This window comes from Gossypium raimondii, chromosome 8 (assembly GCF_025698545.1).
Source record: "Gossypium raimondii isolate GPD5lz chromosome 8, ASM2569854v1, whole genome shotgun sequence".
NCBI classification, from domain to species: Eukaryota; Viridiplantae; Streptophyta; class Magnoliopsida; order Malvales; family Malvaceae; genus Gossypium; species Gossypium raimondii.
Window position 1 is genome coordinate 55,129,280 of NC_068572.1, and position 17,081 is coordinate 55,146,360.

At 35.0% G+C, this 17,081-nt stretch overlaps 1 protein-coding gene across 4 annotated transcripts; it reads right to left on the reverse strand.

Annotated features, from left to right (window-relative positions):
• Window positions 1-665: 665 nt before the first annotated feature.
• Window positions 666-15,627, reverse strand: LOC105792250 (piezo-type mechanosensitive ion channel homolog). 4 transcript variants are annotated; one of them, XM_012620734.2, is made up of 21 exons: window positions 15,290-15,627; window positions 14,258-14,338; window positions 13,725-13,884; window positions 13,478-13,635; window positions 12,404-12,560; window positions 12,101-12,287; window positions 11,305-11,420; window positions 10,677-10,761; window positions 10,355-10,570; window positions 10,086-10,260; window positions 9,564-9,692; window positions 9,203-9,376; window positions 8,854-9,087; window positions 6,700-8,253; window positions 3,854-6,342; window positions 3,314-3,709; window positions 2,994-3,152; window positions 1,927-2,436; window positions 1,665-1,818; window positions 1,421-1,565; window positions 666-1,266 (listed from the first exon to the last, which is right to left on the reverse strand). In XM_012620734.2, the coding sequence occupies exons 1-21, from the start codon at window positions 15,336-15,338 to the stop codon at window positions 1,131-1,133; spliced, it is 7,464 nt and encodes a 2,487-aa protein (XP_012476188.1). In that variant the 5' UTR covers window positions 15,339-15,627; the 3' UTR covers window positions 666-1,130. The 4 variants fall into 4 exon arrangements, with proteins under 4 accessions (XP_012476188.1, XP_052490641.1, XP_052490643.1 ...); XM_052634681.1 differs by lacking the exons at window positions 13,725-13,884; window positions 14,258-14,338; window positions 15,290-15,627 and having other exon boundaries at window positions 13,474-13,618; XM_052634683.1 differs by lacking the exons at window positions 13,725-13,884; window positions 14,258-14,338; window positions 15,290-15,627 and having other exon boundaries at window positions 12,208-12,287; window positions 12,404-12,513; window positions 13,478-13,615.
• Window positions 15,628-17,081: the final 1,454 nt, after the last annotated feature.

A 17,081-nucleotide genomic window follows, 5' to 3' on the forward strand; every position in this document is an offset into this window, starting at 1 on the left:
TACACATACGAATGCCAGTTACAATGAACAGTTGTACTACACAAAGCCCCAAAAAGCAAATAACTTAATAAATCTTTATGACGATTTTCTCAACCAATAACACTTTCAGCGATGAGTTTTTAAACAGTTCTTTACTCTCGTAGCAGTAGAAACATCTTTAACTTGAAATAATAGATGTAATAAAATCCCAAACATACTCAAATTCTTCTAAAAAATCACCCACAAATTAAAAGAAAACAAGTCACCACAAAACTTAAGCGTCACGACAAACTCCACAACACACAATCACCAATTATTCTCATATAGATTGTACACTACAATTTAATAAGAATAATATGAAACCTCACATCATCTTCAATTTACTCCTTTTGTGTGTGTGTGTGTGTGTGGACATAATATTAAACCTCAAAACTCAATAAATGTTCACACATAGCATGTTCCACATGGGCCATCTTTTAGCTTACTCACCCCTTATTGCAGTAGCATTTTGACAACAATTATTGAGATTTTTATAATTGGGTCAACTCATGGTATATTATATATATGTGCCTCTTAGTCACTTCTTAGTAAGGTCAATTCATATACATACAGACATAGCTCAAAGGATTATTATATATTCAAAAAATATAGTTTAAAGGAAAATGCTATTTGCCAAGGTATCCCCATTCTATCAAGTGGAAATATATATATCATCCTTGTATTAAAAATAGGCAGATGTTACAAAAGAATATACTCCCTTTCAACATATAGTTTCCTTTTGTTGTTTTTAAACTGATATGGTACAAATTATGTACACAATCCCTCCCAAGAAACCTTTTCTACTCTTTAATATTAAGCAATGGTGCTTTTCTTTTAGACCAACCGTGAAGGACAAAGTTCAAATATAGCAAGAACCTCAATTGAAGTTCCATTTCATGGCTGTTTTGTTCATGTTTAGACCAGTGTAGCATTTAGCATTTTCTCCAACATGGTAATCGAAGAGACTATGACCACCATAAAGCTTCTTGGCCACCGAAGAAGAAGCACAAACCAATTTTTGATTGATTCCGGTATGTCCGTATGTTTTACTCAGCTTGTTTCGTGAATACCTGTGAAAACTCTTGCAACCGAAAGTGCATCAGTGATGGTGACTAGTCAGGTTTAGTGTACTCAAGTAGCATGTGCGGTGATCTGTAAATCTTCACTAGGGTCCAGTAAAGGACCTCTTCGACTCCAAGCTCACCCTCTGCTCTCGCAGCATATATATCCTCACAAATGGCTATCAACCTACATCAAAACCGGATAAACGGGTGTAGGTGAAATAAGAAATGAATGTATATGTTCTCCATGCTTTCGTCCTTTAGCCTTCGGCATAAGGAATTCTACCATAAAATTTTCTTATAAGGATGCATATATATATGTATGTGTATATATATATTACCTGTCACAGGAAGGCAGGTTTTCATACGGTATTCTCATTCTTAGGTCGGAGCATTGAAGCCTGATAAACCGGCCAACAGCTAGTACAAAAGTTATGTAGAGACCCCAAATGCTGAATTTGCTTAGTGTGTCTCCAAGAATACCCTCTGTTGCAGTATTGCAATATTAATCACGACGACAAAGAAAATCATAAAAAGTTGCTATCGAAATAAATATACAACAAAAAATAGTTTTCGAGAACTGACGTGGTGGAGTTTCTTCGGATACTACAATGGCCATTGGTCCTGAGAAACCTCCACAGTGAACCATATCAGATGAATTGATAATATGGAAGGACCACCACTCGAAAGTTGCTCGATTGATAACAAGATCTGCACTCACTAAACTAACTGAATTGACCTGTAGAATTTGGTTTCAAGTCAGTGATATATTATCAATGGCAATAATGGAAAACAGTAGTTAACAATGTATCATGGAAACAAAACCCGAATGAAAAGTGCTGTATACCTCCGGCTCAAAAGTTCTGACCTCACCAGAACCGGTAACACGGAAGTATCTTGAATAAAGATTGTATACCCTAAAGCCATTTGCAGAACCATTGAAAACCTTTTGAACATCAGATCGATCGGGAAGATCCTTAGGATCTAGAGGTTTTTCATATTTCGCAACTTCCTTGCCTTTTGGCCGATCCCTTGAAAGCAGCCAAGTAGATGTGATACCCATGTCCATATCCCACTCAAGGGACTGAATAAATCTTCTCTGAACCACGTCGGGAACGAGCCACAAAGTACTCGCATCTGCTTGGCAGCATATCAATTGTATATCATTCTTATTGTAAGTGTCCAAATAATTTAGGGGATCTAGATTAGCATCGGAATTGAGCTTATCCCATGGGATCTTTTCACAGAGGGTAGTATGATACAAGGTCAACCTTCCACCAATGGTACTGATGTCTATTTGAAAAGTTGCATCTTTGATGGGGTTTGCAATATTTGTCGGATTGCCACTGCTGTACATCTGGCAGAACCAAAGCAAAACAAAGTTATTGATGGATCGAGTTATAGAATGCTCCTTCCACCTAATCACAAGTAACAATATACCTAGACATTCATAGGTGTACACGACTTATGGTAAAAACATTAACGATGCCTGCAGGCCCACAAGTAACGATATACATTTTCCTCAATTTAACAATAGCAATCTACAAATTACAAAACCCCATTTCCCGACAAAAATACATGCACACAAGATATTAGTGGCAAATACATCCAAGAACATGGAGTTGTTTTATAATGCTTCAAGCAGAAAGTTGCCAACTCAAGTGTTTGCTTTACATATTCAGTGGTCCTGGACACCTAGAATATGCATGCACATGACTCACCATCCACATGGAAAATTACAAAGGAAATAGGTCCTAGCATACCAGGAATGAGAGAGAATAAGAAAATGCCAATTATCAAATGGAATCCCTTCTGAGAAAAGTTTCTCAAATGGTTTTTAGGTAATAAGTACTAGACATCGAAAAACATATCGTGCAAATAGTAGATCTGGTTAACGGTTATGAAGTCTCTTACCAGCATAGGAGCCCAGATAACACAAATTAGGATAAAGAACAGACATATCCCATTGCAGCACTTGGTCATTTTTGTTTGCTTTTCTCCTTGTTTGTGCTGAGCTCTATTCAACAAAGCATCGCATTTGACGAGGTACAGGCTTGCATTTATGTCTTCCAGCTAAGGAAAAAAAGTGACATGTCAGTTCTAAAAATCAACAAGAAACAATTCAATCAAAGAATCCCTGCTTACTGAAAATCAAAACAACTATTCTTTATAAATAATAATAATAATAATAATAATAATAATAATAATAATAATAAAAGAAACTCTGGACTTACTTTGAGCCAGTCATACATGGTCAAAGATGTTGTTGTGCATGACCAATCAAGTACACATCGTAATTCATAAAGAAATGGCAGAGCCCGATAAAGTCTATAGCCTAAGTAATTAATTCGTGAGACCTCACTGGTCAAAAACTGTCGAAACAAGGTGCTTTTATGAGGAATTCCATGTCGGATTTGTACAGCCTGAAGTGCTAGAGAAACTGCTTTAGCAAGAAATATAGCACGCAGTACTAGCCGTGCAGCATGCTGGTCGGAAGGTTCCATTCGCCAAGCATACTGTGTAATCGAATATGTGAAGAGAACAAAATTGAAAAGGTAGAAAACAACTTTTGCTGTTGCGAATGAACAGAGATAAAGTATTCGATCAACAACAATCAAGAAAAAAATGATCTGCAAAAAAGAATATGACCCAGTTAGGATTAGATCACAGCATATCTAGCCTATAGTAGCCCACGTAAGAATGCAAAGAAATGACAACTAAGCCATTAGAAATAGTCAAGCAAAGTTAAGAAGAGAAATAAGAAATAAACTTACAATTAAGATAGTTACATATTCTATAGGAAATTGATCTTCTAGCTGATAAACATCAAGAAATTCACTCTTGTTCTTTATGACAGACTGGTAGAACATTGCAACTAGGAAAAACACAGTCAGATCAGCAACAAATATGTAAGCATACAGATCAAATTCCCTTTTTCCACCACCAATTACAGAGAGTATTTGGTATGGGAATCCCGTTGCTTCAACAAACCCAGCACGCTGTGCCCCAAGAATTTCTTTCGCCACATCAGCTGCTGGAGTTAGTGACCTGTACCAATCTGCTGAGGTACATCCTGTCAAGGGAGATGCATACACCACCTCAAAAACAATCAGAGCCACATTTGGGCTTTCTCGACTTCTTTCAATGCTTTGAACCTGGACCCTACTAGCAAATGGACAATTACTAGGGATTGTTTGAGTACATCTCTCATCATGAACTAGCCTGAGCAGTTGATTCATTCCAGACTCAACCCTTTCTGGCTGAATCCCATCCTCTGGCCACAAATGAACATCCACCGAAACTTGAATAAAGTAAGGAGGAGTTTCCGCTCCCTGTATCAATGATTTCCAGTACCAGAAGAAGCTTCTAATTACCAGTTTCGCCGTGTTTATTACAAATTGGAACAACTCTGATACCCTTTCACTCCAGCTATAGTTCACAAGAACCTCTTTTCTATAAAGAGAACTCCTCCTATGGGAATTATAGTCAGTAGAGGGCATCCATTCACCATCTTTTGCACTTATAGAGCTTTGTAAGAGGGTAAATAAGTACACAAGAAATAGAGGCAACGAACTCACAACAAATGACGATTTGATTTCACGAGCAGGAAATCCTATTTCACGGAGCAGGTCTGACATGATACTCAATCCACAATGCTGGATTACAATTTGATACAGATACTGAAGCAACATATAAACTTCCGTGTAAATCAGCATGACAACCCAGAAGATATAAGTCGGACCTGTATTCACACATAGAGCATACAAGAAAAGAGCTGCAAGATACACCATAGATAGCAAACTGAAGTTCCAAAGAAAGACGAGGACAAACAAACAGTAGCACACAACATCGATATTAGACCACATCTGGGACCATATATGCCGAAAGATCCGCCCCAGCTGCAAACTCGTAGCATCAGAACTTTTATCAGATTGCAGAGAAGATGAACGGTTCAAATGGATATTCTGCATCTTTTGGCCCTCCATCTCATCAAAGGCCTCATCCTCAACAAATGAATGCTCATTCATATCGGAATCTTCTGGTGCAATGTTTAAGAAATTTACAAGGTTATTAACTGCCTGATTACCAATAGACTGTACCTGGGAAACGCCATCACCGAGGAGGTGTACTGCAGAAATCAAAGGATGCTCCTTTGCTTGGTTTTTCCTACTTCTCTCTGAATCTAAAAAAGCACTATCAGCATCAGATTCAATTTCAGTGATCTCACAAGGTGCATATTCCATTGAATTCTTTGGAGATTCCACAACTTCAGGATTTTCTGCTTTCATATAAGCAGCATATGTGTGTGTTTCAGGGGGAAACACTGAATCTTGTTTATTAACTTGTTCTTGCTTCCAAAGAGAGCTTTCCTCTTTGTCAAGAGGCCCAACATCCCTATTTGAAGTAAGAGAAGTCCTCCTCCTCCGTAGGCCTTCATCGTCAGGAGTCACATCACCAAAAGTTGCGACAGAATTCATGCTATGGAGCTTTATTTGCAAGTTAAGCATCTCAGATTTCATCTTCTCCACTTGCAAGTTGCGTTGATGTTTCTTCTCCTCAGCTTCACGAATCTGTTGCAACTGCGCAGTTTTCCAAGCAGCTTTTTTCTCTTGCTCATGTACAATGGCACCAATTTGCTCCGCTTCAAGGTATCGTGACACATAATCAGACTCGTGGGAGGAAAACATATATGACTGAAGTGATACCAACATAAATATGACAATCTCAACAAGTGCGGATCTGGCAGTAATTCGAAACCCATAGTCATACTTGTAAAATCCAATGACTTCATATATGTAGCTCACAGTATTGCATTTTCCAGAACTAAACTCCCCCACGAAAGGTGATTGATAAGCAAGAGAAAGAACGATCACCACAAAGTTGTAGATACGCAAGAACTTGAATATTTTATTCTTTTTCTTGAGAATTTCAAGCCTCATCCGGAAAAAAACAAGAGCAAAAGCAAGATAACCCAGGTGAAGAATATCATACTCAAGAGTTCCAGTAATCAAAATCAATACAAGGACCAGGTCCAATAGATGGCAATAACAATAAAGCCTTACATAGTCGAGAAAGGTCCACATGCTTTTGGTTTCAAAAGAGAGATCTCGCCAAACAAATGAATTTTTACGTTGAGACAACATTTGCCGATATGTTGATGAACCTGAGAAATCAGACAAGTGATCTGCACGAAGCTTAAAACATGCCAGCAGAAAGACCAAGAAATAGCTAATAAGCATTCGGGGATCATCAATGATCAGTCCTGCACGAAAAGGAGAAATTAACAGCAGATTAGTTTGAACCTCTATCATAGGCCAAAATTAAATAATGAATTGATAGATAACTATGAACCACTGACAGGAATAGACAAACTCTTCCAAGCATAAGCTAATTTAAGCTAAGTTAGAAAACAGTCTAAAATTGTTCAAATGCCCGTGTCAAATATACCAGACTTCTTGTAGAAATAAAAAGGATAAAACATGGCAAAGTAACCTAGACGATAATGCTAAAATAAGAATCATTAAGTCAATTTTCTTCTCCCAGTCAAAAGCAAAGTATAATAATTTGTGCAGTGCTCATCTGCCCCATTTAAGCAATAAGCAGATCCAGAGATTAATACCCAGCCAACAGCTCCTGCAATACTGAAAATATGAAGCCGAGCTTTTCCAGCAGTCATGGCAACGGATTTCAGACTGACTTGGCTTATTTTGATTCAGAGGGAACATACTCTTCCAGATGGCAAAATACTCGAGGACGAGAACAGAAGCAAACAAGAAGACAAGAACTGGCCATAATTTACGAATAATCTGCCGATTCAAAAGAATACAAACAGCAAGCACTGCAATATATAGCATAGAGATGGCATTCAACAAAGCAAAACTAGCGAGAAGCAAAGCAATCATGTTAATCTCCAGGCCATAAAGGCTAAACATGTTCTCTATCCAGAATTTCAAATATATTTTTAAGAGAGCCTTCTGTGTTTCAAATCTCTCTTTCCTTAATGCAAGGATTCGCTTCTTGTTCCACTTATGACTCTCCTTGGTGCTTCCCCAGAAATATCCAAATGAAAATTTTCTCACACCATTAACCTCAGAACCTCCTGCTGCTTTGGAGGATCCATGATGAGGTGCTTGAGAAAAAGCACTGCTCAAAGATGACCATGAATTGCTTGCTGCTCTGTCTTGTCTTATAGGTTCTGTCCCAACACTAGAAGATGGCTTATCTTCCCCATTAGACATGTAGCCATTGGTGTAGTTATCCTCTGCTGGTAAAAATAAAGGACAGGGCTCTTCCCATTTGCCTTTGTTTGAAATACCACTTGGCATATTATCCAACCAACGGAAAACATTGTACTGAAGGATGCATGCAGAAATTACCAGAACCTTTCCTCTCAAGCCCGATTCTATACCCCAAAATCCTGGCTCATATGCACGAATACCCAAAAAGAGCGACAAATCAGAATGCTTTTGCCCTGGAAACATTTCAGCTTGTTTACCCCACATCTGAAAAAGATACTCTGATGTAACCAGAAATCCTGTATAAACTAAGAATGATTTGGATGGGATTTGAGAAGCTTTAGGTAAAGTTGAACATATGACAAGGCCAAGTAGATACAAGAATCCAAAAGCACAAATTGGAGATAAAGATGCATAGAATAATGAGACAAACAGGACCTTCTGGCTGTGCCAAATCAGAAACCGCTTGGCAAAGCCAAGTATCCCAGAACCTAAAGGATTGGGATGGTAAGTTCTGTTGTACTTGCTCTGCCTCCTTTCATAGCTATAAAGTTGCATCACAATTAGAACAGCTAGAGATTGCCAAATATTATCCAACAATGAAGCTTCAGGATCATAACCCAAATAAAAATAGAGATTTATAAACCCAGAGAGCCAAATCTTAAAGCTGGTAAAACTGCTTAAGCTATAGATAATAATGAACACCATAATTGCATATATTTTTAATGGAAACCATAGGCGCCTTTTAGTTCTCTCAACAAGTTGTCTTCCAATAATCCAAACAAGGAGAAGGAAGATGTATCCAAATGATATATAGTTGGGTGTCACCATGTATACTGTGAGAAGAATAGTCAGCAAAGCAATGTAGGTTCCACATGATCGATATATTGATAAAAACTTCTGCCCAATTTCGCTAAGGAATGATGCTATCCTTCTCTCTGAATAACATTAAAACAAACAAGTAAAAAAATGCTGCCAATAGAAGTTTAGCAGTAGAAGCAGTAACGGAAATATTAATAGACAAATGAGTAACAGAAACAAAATACTATAAGAAACAAAATGGCATAGATACAGCTATCTTGAACATTCCTAGAAGTCCAAATTCATAAGAAAGCAGACATCTCATTGTGGCCTAAGGTCAGGCTAAGAACCAGCGATAAAATAATCAAAAAATATTTACAATCATGTCTAGATCCATAAAGCCTGCACATCATAGCAGGATGATACCAACTTGTTCAAGGTTTAGTTTGCTATAATATTTGAATAAAATGTAAGGCATGAAATTTATTAAATGGCTCTCTACCTAGAATGCAAGTACAGACAAAAAAACAGTCGATTTTACTACCAAGTTCCCCATACGTGATGAACATAACATTTCGACATTCATTTAAAATAAGCTAAAATATAGGACTACCTATCAAAATAATTTTAGCATTTACAACTAATAGTGGAAAACCAAACTTTTTTTATAGGTATTTCCTTTTTCAATTTTCACAGCCAAATTAGGACAGAAATTTTGACATGGATAGAGATTATACCATAAGAAGGATTATCATGGTAGTAGGAGGCGCTTGGAGATGCATAGACTGACAAGAGGACAGACTTGTTCAGACCAGCTCTCAAGATGCTAAATCCAACAGGAGGGCTAGGGGTGTGCTGCACAATTGCTGAGAATGAAAATAGCATCTCAAACCCATGGTTATGGACTGCACAGAAGCAAGCAAGCAAAGCTATTTCCAGAAAGTTCAATGAACTGTTATGTTTATGGAGACCTACATCAATTCAGAGAAGATTCAGTTCCTTTCTCTTTCCAGGGCAAGGGTAGTTCATTAATAGCCATAATCATGACATATAAATGAAATTAGATAACACAAAGCAAATACATACCCAACTGCGACATGATTTCCAAAACAATGGAGCCTTTTTGCTCCAAAGCATTAGAGATCAAATCGATCTGAAGAAGGTACAATAATGCAAAGTGAGCTTCACAAAGAAGAATCAGAGACTGACGAATCTTTCTGCTGATGTTGTGGCTCAAAAGATAGATCAAAAAGAAAACCACTGAAGCAGAGGAGAAACACATAAAGCCAATTAGAAACTGCTATGGATAAACTCACAGTAATAATACAAATTTGCACTTGCTTATGTGAATTGTACAAGAACATTGGACAAAAATCCTTATGCTAAAGGAAAATTTATAATTATACTTAACTAAGAACTAAAGCCGACAAGGTTAAATAGAACATACAATAGACAGCATGGATTAATCCGGGTTTCATTGCTATGATAAATATCAGTGCAAGCATGATAGCTCGAGAACATTTGCGCAGTCCCCATGCAATTGTAGCCACAATGAACACCTTGGTCTCTCCATCCACTGCAAACAAAGGACACGAAGAAGCAATTATATAGATTAAAAAGTAAAATTACCACCCTTTTGTACCCAATATCCGTAAATGATCTTAAAATAGATAAGAGAAGCAGTCTAAAGCAATGCCAGAGTAGTAGATATACGAGAAAATAATGAGTTTTATGTGCTGTCAGAAGACAGAAAATCAAAATTAAATCTTAAAGATATCTTAAAATAAAAAACTAACTCTTCAAGCTCACTGTTGTAAGATAGAAATCTAACTCCCTAAATGCACAATCCTAGAAAATATATCCCTTCTCAGGATTTCTAAAGATATATTCCAAATCCGACCTGATGACAGTCCTCAAAATGCAGATGCCAAGAAAGAAGTCTGTAGCACTCAGAATATATAATTCATACCTTCCACAGCAGAGTTGTTCAATGATAGAGCGTCCTCATCAGATAAATAGAGGAAAACAGAATTATTTACAAGATTCCCCAAAGCAACCAAAATTCCAAGACAAAATTGTGCAAGCAAAAAAAATCCAGGTATGGGATAATGCCAAAATCCAACCATCTCCCAAATTTCCATATCCTGCATGAGCCCATATGTTGATGAAAACATAAGAAAAAAGAAATCTGAACCATTTGAATTTATGAAATGATGAATTCGCAAAAGAGAGGAGTACCTTCCCAAAATTCCTATTCAAGAAAGCAAATGCCACATTGAATATATAGGTGCTTACAGCCCACAAAAGAATGAAGACAAGGAGAAGCCCATTTAACCGGTGCAAACGGAACAGGGAAGGAAATGCATACACAATGTAGCCAACATATGCAAGTAGCCCAAAAGCACATATACTTGCAAAATGGAAACTCCAAAAGGAAAGAGCAAACAAGGATACCTGTCAAAATTTCCACAGACAATTTACATATATAACTTAATATTGATAAAATTAGAGAAAGACCCATAAGATTATAGCAACATTTAGTAAAAGGTAGCAATCATACTGGAAAACCGTAAGTGAAAAAGTTGATGGTAAAAGTCCGGAAAGCTGTCCCTCGTAGTAAAACATTGGTATGCCTTACACCAGATCTGGAGAATTAGAATAACTCATTACAGAACTCAAAATAACCTATCAGTTAAAGAATGGACCCTTTTGTTTTCTAAAAAATAAAAGCAGAAGCATAAATGATACATGAACATCTTATACAGTGTGCCAGATCCAAAACAAACATTATGGTGAAAAGAAAAAGTTAATTAAAATGAGTGCTCGTAATTAAAATAATTCTTCAAAGGAGCAAATTGAATCAGTAATTTGATCATGTTCGGTATCCTCTCACTACTGCTTTCTTTCAGGATAGCTCTATTAAACATAGAAAAGCATGATCAAAATAGTAAAGTGTAGATAAATACACTTAGGTTAAGAATAAGAGAAGTTTCCAGGATATAGCAGTATAAATAGTTATTTGGATAAACTATTTCCAGATTATAGGTGCAAGAAATGAATTAAATCCATGGATAAATCAAGTATCCTAGAGTTTGCAATTTATGTTGTGTATAATATTTTGCCTCCTTTTAAGAATTAAAAGCATATAACAAGGGAAGAATCAGAAATAATATAAATAGGTATGTTACCTTGATTCACGAATGAAGAATGAATGCTTTGAAGGAAGTAGTTGCTCTGTCAAGCTACTTTCCCGCGTGGACATGATAAAATCCATTTCCTCCAAATCACATTTGACGTAGGATAGCTGCAGTACAAGACAGAATATTTAAATAGAAGAAACAGACACCAAGACAAAAGCAGTACAGAAATATTTTAAAAACCAAAAGAACACAACACATAAATAAATAAGATATTTTCAAAATATTGTCATATTATGTCTTACAAGTAATCCAAAACTTCAGGTATTGCTAAACAAAACTTAATGACAACCATAAATAAATTCACAATAGACATGTACTAAGCATATACATAGAGCTGCTCTAATCTTGTTCTCAATTATATTATTTCTTTATAAGTAAATTAACTTGTTCAAAACTATTAAGAACATATATTATATAAATATGTGGTTTCCAACTAGGAAGCTCTCAAATTTTCAACTGCAATTTCATTGAGCAAATTGAATAAAAATTGCATCCAGAATGGCAAAAATGTCATCAATCTCCAAAGTCTAGTTTGCAACTAAATACTTCATATCTGTCCGAGAAAATTTTCTTATAGAAAGAAAACACTTCAAACCATCTTAAATTAGTAATATGGGGAAAAGACTATTAGATGGACAAATGTCAGACACAGGAAAGACTCAAATGAAGTCAATTTCATAATATAAGATTCTAGGAAGAGGGAAGAGTGTATTGCATTTCATTTAAAGGTTCAGCTAAAATCTTTAAACAGAATCAGACCTATAGTAATAAAACTAGTACATACCATGATGTAAAAAAGTACAAGAGAAACAGAAGAGCAAATTTCAGTCCACTCAGATGTTGAACATATTTTGAATAGACCAACAAAATCAGCTATCCACTGTAACATACTTGAGAACTCTATAGGGAGTTGATACACATAAAGCATGAAAATGCTGAAGCCTGCATAAAACTGGAGAGCCTTCCACAACCTTGACAAAAAAGAAACAGAACATAAGCTACTAAAAACATTAACCAATGATAAAATCAAATTCATTGACAAAGAAAATGAAATAGAACAATGTACAAAGAGTCAAGAAGCAATCACCTGAATAGTCCTAGAAAATTGCTAGTCAAAGACCAATCCACTAGCCCAATACAGCTTCCAATGAAAAATGGCAGAGAAATCCACGAGGGATGGCTAATTCCCACAACCAGCTGAATAGCAGGTAGAAGCAAACAGGAAGCAACTTTAAGATGGGAACCTTTCATGAAATAAACAATGGAAATAATTTTATATCAGTTTCAATTTAAACAAGACTACCTGAGGTAACAAGTAAATTAAAAAACTCAATTAAAATTTTAAGTTCAGAAGCTGAAGCAGAATAAAGATTAAGAAAGAAATGTTTAAGATAGTTTTAACTTTTCTTTCTTTTTCTATAGTGTCCGAGGCCAACAAAAGTACCAACTTATTGTCAACGGCATAGACTTAATGGGAATTGAAATTTATATATAAAAGTTATAAAGCTGACTGCAATGCAGATAAGCAACGCGATCATTTCAGTTGGCTAACCACCGAAATAGCAAACTACCAGGCATACACATTATATGTTATTAATGCAGTCTCTGCATACATTGGATATTACTAAGTTGGCAAGGATACAACTCAATACTGCATGAAACACAAAGCATTTATTCGCAGAGAAAACTCAACTGTCTGTTCTGTTACCACATGAAAACCCTTGACTAGATTGACAAGAACTATAAATTGAATATGAGGCAAAATAATGCTTTAGAAGTTCTAGTAGCTAACTTATAAGCTTTAAGTAGGCTACAGAGATCAATAATTTCACCTCCAATCCACAAGGCCCCAAAGATCACAAGAGAAATATTCCACTGGTAAAACATGTGCTATCATTGACACAAAATGAGAAGAGAATAATAAGGCTTCACTGCTGCTTTAGAAGAGGGACAATTGGGGGAAGAGTGTTGAACTTGATTTAATTCATTTAACAAAGTAAATAAAATCAGCTCTAGTTCATATCCTCTGCGTGCAATGAGTTAATCCTAAAACATGCATATAGGATTGCTAAATGGATCCTGTTTTGGGTGGGGAGAGTACATAGTGCAACAATATCACTACATAAAAAACAATTAGAAAAATAAGGAAATACTTACAAACCTAATTGTTCAACAACTGTTAAGAAATGACCCCAACAAGTATACCGCCACGGAACAAGACCGAATCTGTTCCCATGTATATCAAGCAATGCAACTACTAGCACTAGAAGTTGGGTAACCAAAAAATAGATCACAGTGGGAGATCTCCAAGACTGGATTCTGCAAAAGCATGGCCAAAGGGACAAACTGTCAAAATATGCAGAGACTGAAGGAACAGAAGAATTAAAGAAAACAAAATATATCCTCACATCATAAAACCAATTAGCTTGAGCCACCAAGCATCTCCTACACTCTGTTTATAGCCTCCAACAGCCCATATAACAAGATATGCAACTTGTGAAAGAAAAACAAGTAGGGAAAAGATGATAACAGGCCACAGTAACAAATATTTCCTCCTGAAACGAAATCCTACAAGAAAGTAATCCCATGTTAGATGTTACTTTATTAGAAATGAAAACAACTTCAAATAAAACCATTAACATAACAATAATCAGAAAAAGAAGTTAAACTTATAAAAAATGCAAGAAGTCAAGAAATATCATAAACCCCTCTTCTAATTTTCTTATAGACTCGGGGTTATGTAACATTAAAGACTGCTGAATTCTACAATAAGCAATTAGCAAAGTTCATTAGATACGTACAGCAAAATCTAAAGCACCAATGAGATAAAAGTCGTAAGAATAAACAATGACCAACTGAGACCCTGCTGAATTATGGAAAATTAGAACTACAGAACTGCAAAGATAAAGCAAAACTTTACTAGAAAATCTTCATCACTTACCTATTTTAGGTGCAGTATACTGAATGAGAAGGAAAGCGATCAAATCAACAAGAGAGATCAAACTCCAATTGAGCAATGAAGCTTCAAGAAAGACAGAACAGGTAAAAACTATTAATTAATTGATGGCAGAGCATATATGTATTTGTATATCCATACACACGACAAAAAAATGCAGTTTCAAACAGTAACTCATAAAAGAAATAAATGATCTCAACATCAGTAGAGAATTTTTCTTGCTGGGAGTCTTCTATGTAGAGCATTCTGTAAGTTATCCATTTACAGGTCACTCAACTTATAAATTTTAAAATTAACACTCTATGGCACTCTGCTAAAACCGTGCCCCGAAGCTCATTAACAAACCAACCTGTCCCTCACCAAAAAGAATACCAATGAAGTTTTCACTTTTCAAGTGACTTTTAACTGCAAAATCCCTTCTACCCTTCTCACCTTATCAGGTTCCAAAATAACAAAGACTGGACGATGTCCTGTGTCACAAGCTAATTTTAAACTAGGTTCAGGTACCCAGGAATTAGATTTTTACAGTCTCAAAAACTTGAAACTTACAATTGATACTGGTCTAGTTCAAGAATGACCCCTTGAAGTGAATTTTCCAAACAATATATGAAAAGAACAGAAGGTTGCATATAAATGCAAAGACTAGTGTTCCCATCATGAACTCATGAGCAGTAAACAAAATCCTTACTCTTAAACAGCAGCTTGGATGATAAAAAAAAAAAGGGTCATTTAGACTCTCCTCAACTTCCTAAGACACTCCCTTATGGAATTTGGACTTGGTTATTTCTCTATGGGACATAGCATAGCTCAAATTATACTGATAAACACGAGCACTCTAAGATATAGCTCAAAAAATGCATAGATAAAGCGGATTCCAACAGACAACCAACACCACTAAATGAATTTCTAATTAAAAAAAGGGGGGAAATGAAGCAAAAAAGAAAGAAACCCGGAGTGTTTATATAAGTTTATAAGGGATGAAATTGAAAGTAAAGAGTATTAAGAAACAAAGCATACCTGTGAGAAGCAGCAAAGGCAAAGCAAACCCAATTAGAAAACTCCCCATGAGATTAGCACTTGAATTCCACCAAAAAACCAGATCGATTCACAGCAAAAACACAGAATCCGTTCATGGGTTTTCGTTTTCCATTAAAATCAACGAAAACCCATTTCACATCAAATCAAAAATTTCCTCCTGAGCAAACGAAAAGAGGAAATTTTTGACCCCAAGAATGGAAGTTCGGGTCACGTGTTTTTCAGCAAAAGAGGGAATAAATTAATAAAAATAAAAACGAAATTAGCTATGGGTTTTACTAAGTACAAAACCAAATTCGTCAAAATCTGATGTCTTGAAGTATGTATTAAGGAATTAAAATAACAGTGAGGTTGATTTTATATTATCAACATAAAAAATGATTTTTTATAAAAGGAAAATATGGCTTTACCTGATCTTCTAGAATATTATATAACTCAAGATATTTCTTTTTACCCGCGCAATGTTGCGGACGGAAATATCTGTCTACCATATTTATTTATTTTGTTACATATAATTATTTAAAATTCGATTAGTTATCGAATCAATCAAATCACCAGTTTATTTAATTGAATTAAATAAATTATTAAAATTTGATTTGTGTTTGAATTAATCAATTTATATTAGTTTCTGAATTTATCTATCCAATTATTTTCTTTGAATTGGTATCCTAATCGATTATCGATTCGATCATCAATTTATCTAATTCGATTCAAATAATGCTAAATGAATATAAAATTTAGATGATAAATAAAATGGTAAATATTGTATATGTATAAATGAAGGATTAAAAAATCAAGCAATGAAATATGAAAATATTTTTTGAAGAAATAAAAATCAAAGTGTTGGTTTTGATGAAAAGGTTATCAAAATAAAATGAGAAAAAAGTATTCAGGTTTGAAATTTTATATTTTAGTCACTCTTTCACTAAATCATTAATAGAATGTTAATGTGACTCTTTTTTATTGAGATAAGAACAAGTTTAGCATTTATCACTTTAGCTCTATTTTTTTATCACTTTGGTATTTAGTTAAATTGTTATTTTTACGAAATGTTGTATTGTACCATTAAGACTATTATGTTGGCATCGTTAAAGTTTTAATGGTTCAATCAACTTTTGTCAAAAAGAAGAAGCAATTCGATAAATTTTGAAAGGTTGAATCAAAATGATTAAAAATTAAGACCAAAATGACAAAAAGGATAAACACATTGAGCTATTTGTCGTTATACCAAAATTTTATTCAAGGTTAATAAAATCCCATAAATAATGATCGAAAATTAAATAAAAGCTATAAAATTATATCAATTGCTATAAAATTACACAAAAAAGTTACCAAATGTTATGGATACTAGATTAAGATTATATCATATCCGAATTTTGCAAAGTATTTCACAAATTGTTCTGGTTCAAACAACCTCAAGGAAGCCCTACAAATGTTGATCATCTTTGGGCACCACATAACCTTTATGTAGTAGTTGATCTTGGAACCAAGTTTTGGGATCTAAGTAAAATTTTCAAATATTTAGGAGTTTAATAATATTTTTTTTAAATTGAGGTTTAATTAAAATTTTGTGAGATTAATGAGAAACTCAAAAAAAATTAGAAGAGCTTAATTAAAATTTTCAAATAAATTAAAATACATAACGAAAATTTTCAATACAAAAATGAAAATAGAAATTTTCAAAAAATTTGGAGGTCAAAGCTCCCTTAGCCTCCATTATGGTCCGCCATCGCCTTTATGGTTCATCAGTTCACTATTTGGAAGAGTAAGATGT